At 48.6% G+C, this 6,000-nt stretch overlaps 1 protein-coding gene across 1 annotated transcript in view; it reads left to right on the top strand.

Annotated features, from left to right (window-relative positions):
* The first annotated feature begins 1,812 nt into the window (after nucleotides 1–1,812).
* LOC144791096 (putative pancreatic secretory proteinase inhibitor) overlaps nucleotides 1,813–6,000 on the top strand; it is a 138,718-nt gene continuing 134,530 nt past the window's right edge. Inside the window, exon 1 of the mRNA XM_078665755.1 lies at nucleotides 1,813–1,963. Within this exon, the coding sequence (XP_078521881.1) occupies nucleotides 1,912–1,963 (52 nt within the window). The 5' untranslated portion in view covers nucleotides 1,813–1,911. The remainder of the gene's footprint in view (nucleotides 1,964–6,000) is intronic.

Raw genomic sequence — 6,000 nt, 5'->3', positions numbered from 1 at the left:
GACCCCTTTCTAAATTCAGACTTCTGTCTACTTTTTAGATATCTATAGTGTTCCTCGATCAAGTGTCTATTTCATACTGGTCTCCACCACAAACTGGAATTATGTTCAGAGCACAAAAAAAAAGAAATAACGGGCTACATCTTTGAAAAATGGCAAGGCTGTGGTACAACATTCATTTTTTTCATTCAGCTTTGCATATTCCGGAAAGCTGGTTAGATGGTGACTTTAGCACAGCAAACCATTCGAAGATGACATTTTTAGGAAAACAATCAGACACATTTATCCAGACACGTTTTACCTATTTTTCTAAAACATAAAATACAAAAAACCTCAAGAGTTTTCTATATTTTGCCTTTTTTCTGGGTCTCTCCTCCAGGGGAATCCACCATTCCTAGGTAACTTTAGAATTCCTAGTAGTTTGGAGGAAAAAACGCAAACTTGCCAGTGATATGTTATGTTGGAAAAAAGTTATGGAGCCCTAAGCGTAAACTTCCCAAATAACCAAAAAAGGGCTCAGCACTGGTGTGTGTGTGTGGGGGGAGGCAGCAGTCAGGGTCGGACTGAGAACAGAAACTGGCTCTGGCAAACAGCTCAGCTGACCCCCCCCCCCCTGGTGTGAGTTCAGCCGAGCAGTTTGCGAGCGCCGGTTTCGGCCGATTTTGTTACAGGGGCCGATATTTACCGACCCCTGGTAACAAAAACGGCCCTCCAGGGGCCCAAAACTAGCCCCCACCCTAGCGGCCTACCGGGAAAACGCCCGGTGCCCGCTATGGCCAGTAGGCTCTGGCAGCAGTTAAGGGGCAAGGTTTGAAAAATGCAAATTATGCTAAACATTTAGGTTACACTTTTACCCCCACATGCATCAATCTAGGATTTTGCATTTCTTAAATAGCGAAAATTAAGGAATCGCTATTTAGGAAATGCAAAATCCTATGCATCAAGAAATCCTAAAAGTTTTTAGGATTTCTTAATTTTCGGAAATTGCGATTCCTTAATTGCGAATCGCAATTAAGGAATGGCATTACATTGATTCCTATGGGCCTAGAGGCCCATAGGAATCAATGCCGTTTTGCATTTTTTTTTTTGCACTCGCAGTTTGTTGATGCATTGCAAGGGTGCCCTGCACCCCTGAAATGTATTTTCAAGTGCATGTTTCACACACAGTGTCTGTAACATGCAAGTTTAAAAAATTCATTTTTTTGCTTTTTTTAAAATTTTCGCAAATTAACACGAGGGTCAACCTCGTGTTAATTTGCACTTCCAATTTCAAAATTCACAATTTTAAAAAAAATGATGTATTGCATTTAAGGAATCGCACAAATGCGATTCCTTAATTGCATTTGCATTTTTAAGAAATGCAAAAAATAGCGAATTTTGACACTCTGTTTGATGCATCCCAAAAACGTATTTAGGAAGTGCAAACGGCCGAATTTACCGATTCGCACCGTTTGCACTTCCTAAATAGGTTGATGCATGTGGGGGTCGGACCAGGCGAATATTCTGCATAAACCTCCGCATGTCTCGTGCTCCTGGTAATGTAGCACTCCTGGTTCCCTGTTGCCATTTGTTCTTTGCTGCGAAAATAGGCAAATTGAGTCGTATTTGCATACCATCACAACACGGATCCACAGAACCATAATAAAGCTATGACAAATGTCTCAACCTTTGGCCAATTATTACACATGTCATCAGACTTCAAGCATGTTTACCATTCTCCCTGGTACAAGGTACGTGTTTAACATCCTGCCTCGTACAAGGTACGTAAACAATGATAAGATTGTGATTGGGAAGCGGCATGCAGATGGTGAATTTCCCAGGAAACGCAGCTGTCCCTGATATAAAAGCGATGGACTCACTTCTGCAATATTTCCATTTCCCTCGGGCACAACCTGAAGTTCCTTCAGAGTGAACATGAAGGCGATAGCGCTTGCTCTGACTGTGCTCTGCCTTTTAGGCCTATCGGGTAAGAAGAAGCTTTTCGGTCATTAGATCTTTAGTACAAATCGGTTTTCTTTTAATGTGTGTGACGTTGTGATGGCTGGAATGCTTAGGTGAACTGTAAGGCTGAGAGGGGAGATATGTCACTTTGATTTGTGCTATTTTTACGTAGACAACACGTCACCCGAGCGGGTACTGGTTGTGCGCCTTTGAAAGAGAGCCTGAGGAGGTATACTACTAGCCTGCTTTGCAGAGGACCTAGATGTGAAAAGCAACAGAGCTTCTCCCGGGCCATATTACATCAAACACGCCAGGCAGCAGCCAAAGATCGTCTGTTTCCCACTTATATAACAGGCACCCTGGCTAGCAGTGTAGTGACAATGAAGGAGGAAAACATGTAGCGCCTTCACAGAATGATAGGAGAAGCCCACTTCTCTGTGAGGACATGCAAGGGCGGTCCATCATAGGTGGACATTGATGGTCCCCACAATGGAGTATGCAATGTATTCTCTGCCCACACCGCGTGGTCACTGAATTACACCCACTGCATGAAGGTGGGGGTATGGTCTACACTCACTTTCACAAAGTCGTATGCCACTCTCAAGGGTGGACGCCGGGTGAAGGCAGCTACTTAGGTCTGACTGGCTTTTGGACTAGGCTGCTGTCCCTCGCAAGCAACCCATCACCCATAGTACTTGGGCCTCCTTTGCCTCCACATGAAAACCACGGCCAGTGGGCAGGCCCGGTTCTAGCGGGTGGGCCGGGTGGGCCAGGCCCACCCAAACATGAGCCTGGCCCAACCAAACATTAGCCTTGGCCCTCGCAGTGAATCTGCCACCGATGTACTACAACAACAACAACAAAATCAGATAACTGGTGATTTATGATCCGGCTGCAGGGTAGATTTTAAATGCAGATGAACTGAATTTTATGGGAATAGCTTAGTGGGTTATTGCCTTTGGCACAGATATCCTTATGTTACTTGTAGTTCAGAAGTTACAATCTAAACATAGGACAGTGACCTATGAACTGTCATCAAAGAGCTGCATCCAAAATTCGCTTTTTGTGTTGTGATGTAGTTAGAACTTCTTCAGTCTTTCATTATTCTAATGTTGCTAAAAAGAGTTTGTTTGGGCAGTTATACATTTTTATCAGTAAAGCCAACCCGTAGACCGATGATTGCCTCTGTATAATGTGTGCTGTGATGTAAAGTACTGTGACACCCTACACTGATATGAGTAGCGCTATACAACAATTTAAATGGATATGAGAAAGGGGCAGAGGAGAGATGAGGGACGCTGGTGGAGGGTGGCAGTGAGGGAATCTGAAGAGGAGGTCATGGGGTGCAGGGGAACTACAGAGAGATGAGGGGCACCAGTGGAGGGTGGCAGTGAGGGAATCCGAAGAGGAGGTCATGAGGTGGAGGGGAACTACAGAGAGATGATGGGCACCAGTGGAGGGTGCCAGTGAGAGAGTATGAGGAGGAGGTCATGGGGTGGAGGGGAACTACAGAGAGATGAGGGGCACCAGTGGAGGGTGGCAGTGAGGGAAGCCGAGGAGGAGGTCATGGGTTGGAGGGCAACTACAGTGAGATGAGGAGCACCAGTGGAGGGTGGCAGTAAGGGATTCCGAGGAGGAGGTCATGGGGTGGAGGGGAACTACAGAGAGATGAGGGGCACTAGTTCAGGGTGGCAGTGAGGGAAGCCGAGGTGGTGGTCATGGGGTGGAGGGGAACTACAGAAAGATGAGGGGCACCAGTGGAGGGTGGCAGTGAGGGAAGCCAAGGTGGATGTCATGGGGTGGAGGGGAACTACAGAGAGATGAGGGGCACCAGTGGAGGGTGGCAGTGAGGGAATCTGAAGAGGAGGTCATGGGGTGGAGGGGAACTACAGAGAGATGCGGGGCACCAGTGGAGGGTGGCAGTGAGGGAATCCGAGGAGGAGGTCATGGGGTGGAGGGGAACTATAGAGAGATGAGGGGCACCAGTGGAAGGTGGCAGTGAAGGAGTCTGAGGAGGTCATGGGGTGGAGGAGAACTACAGAGAGATGAGGGGAACCACTGGAGGGTGGCAGTGAGGGGATCTGGGGAGGACGACAATGGGTGGAGGGGAACTACAGAGAGATGAGGGGCACTAGAGGAGGGTGGCAGTGAGGGAGTCAGAGGAAGAGGTCATGAGATGGAGGGGAACTACAGTGAGATGAGGGGCACCAGTGGAGGGGGGCAGTGAGGGAATCTGAGGACGAGGTCATGGGGTGGGGGGAGCTATGTAGAGATGAAGGGCACTGGTGGAGGGTGATAGTAAAGTTATCTACTGAGAAAGAGGTCATTGTTGGGGTCCTAAAAAAGAATTTTGCACCAGCGCTAAAGCCGGCCCTGTCACGGCCTTTCTGTTTTCGTTTTTTCAATGAAAAGTCAGGTGATTAGGACAACTGTGGAGCATACTTTAAAGTGATGCTAATTACATTTACTGCTATATTCAATGTTTCAAGTGTAAAGGTGATTTTACTATTGTTTTTTACTGGGAATAATTAAAGTGGAGCAGAATGGTGGCTGATATGGGGCTGGGGCCCAAGGTCAGCTGTGAGATAACGTGCAATGGAGAGGGGTGGTAGGTAGTGGATGTAGGAGAGTAGGGTCTGCAATCCTATGATCACCCAGATTTTTGCTTTTTGCTGCACTGGTTTACGACTTTCCCTGGCTGTGGGCCTGCTAATCAGACCCACAGCCTAGCTGTTCTCTCTATCCAAATTGTACTCAGGTACTGAATTGGCACTGGGCCCTCTCCAAGTCCCTGTACCCAGGGCTGATGTGCACCCAGAAGTCTCCCAGGGGCTGAAGCATGTATTGTGCCACCCCTGGACTGACTAACTAAACTGACACAACTGGCTGCACGACAGCTGGGGCAAGGTGGTGTACTCACCGTTTGCTTTAGATATAGTATACCTATATCTAACCCTAAAATGGACACACAGATCTCCTATCAGTCACTCCTATGGCAGGCCTTAACAATCCTGAAGGCAGAGTGCTTGGAATCGTGTGAGATGGTGCTCTGGCATGAGCTGAGCCTGTCTGCGGCTTTCGGGATCTATCCCTTAGCCGTTTCCATGATATCGCATACCATATACTATTAAGTGCATTATAATCCTCGCGGTTATATGCCAACTCTGGTATCGCTTTATCAAAACATGTCGAGTAAGGTGTCATACGAATTGGAATACTAACCCCTCGCCAATTGTGGCGACGGGGTTAGCATTCCACCCTTCTAGAGGGACACGACATGTATGTAACCCCTAACCCCGGTTAAAGTCAAACAGAGCCTCAGCTCCACAAAATGGATGCTGCCACCGAGACACAAGTCTGCCCTCCTGCTGCTGGGAGTCCTCCCAGAGCAGGAGATAAGGACAAAGGGTTTCCTGCCAGGGGCGGTGCCAGCACCGTCCCAGACAGGATTTTGTGTATCCTAGGTAGGCAGGGCTTCAGAGGAAGGTGACTGCAAGTGGCACCCCGGTGCTCACTATGCATAGGCCGGCTTGAACCAGTTCCAGGGACACTCCAGACCCTGAGCTGGGGAAAAGCCCACCAAGGAAGTGGGTGTAACCACCCCCCTCCTGGTCCCACCCACAGGGCAGGACCTAGTCGCGTGCCAGCCCCCTTTTCCCAGATAAAGGTAGGAGCAGGCCCCCTTCCAAATTAGATCATCTTTGGAATCAAGACACGACTTTCTACGAAAGGACTTCAAGATTTCCTTCTTCAAGATTCTCCCTTGTGACTAAGGAGTAGTCACCCTGCATCCGCAGGCACCATCGCAAGAACACTGCGGACTGCTGTAAGTCCTTCCTCCGGAAACCGACTGCCCAGCTCGACAAGACCCGGCTTCCCTGGCACCTCCGACCTCTACTCACCTCTACAGCCAAGCTGAGAACCGTGAGTGCGACGAGACCTCAAGGGACCGACTATTGCCAAGACTGCACGACTTCTGCACAGCAAGCCCGCCGAGTAATTTCCTGGCGAGTGCTTTGGGGTCCGAGAAGCCCCGACCCTGAGCAGCTCCAGCACCGAAGA

Source organism: Lissotriton helveticus, chromosome 11, assembly GCF_964261635.1.
Source record: "Lissotriton helveticus chromosome 11, aLisHel1.1, whole genome shotgun sequence".
Lineage (NCBI taxonomy): Eukaryota > Metazoa > Chordata > Amphibia > Caudata > Salamandridae > Lissotriton > Lissotriton helveticus.
The sequence above is the reverse complement of the archived record's forward strand: the minus strand, read 5'-3'. Positions and strand labels throughout refer to the sequence as shown.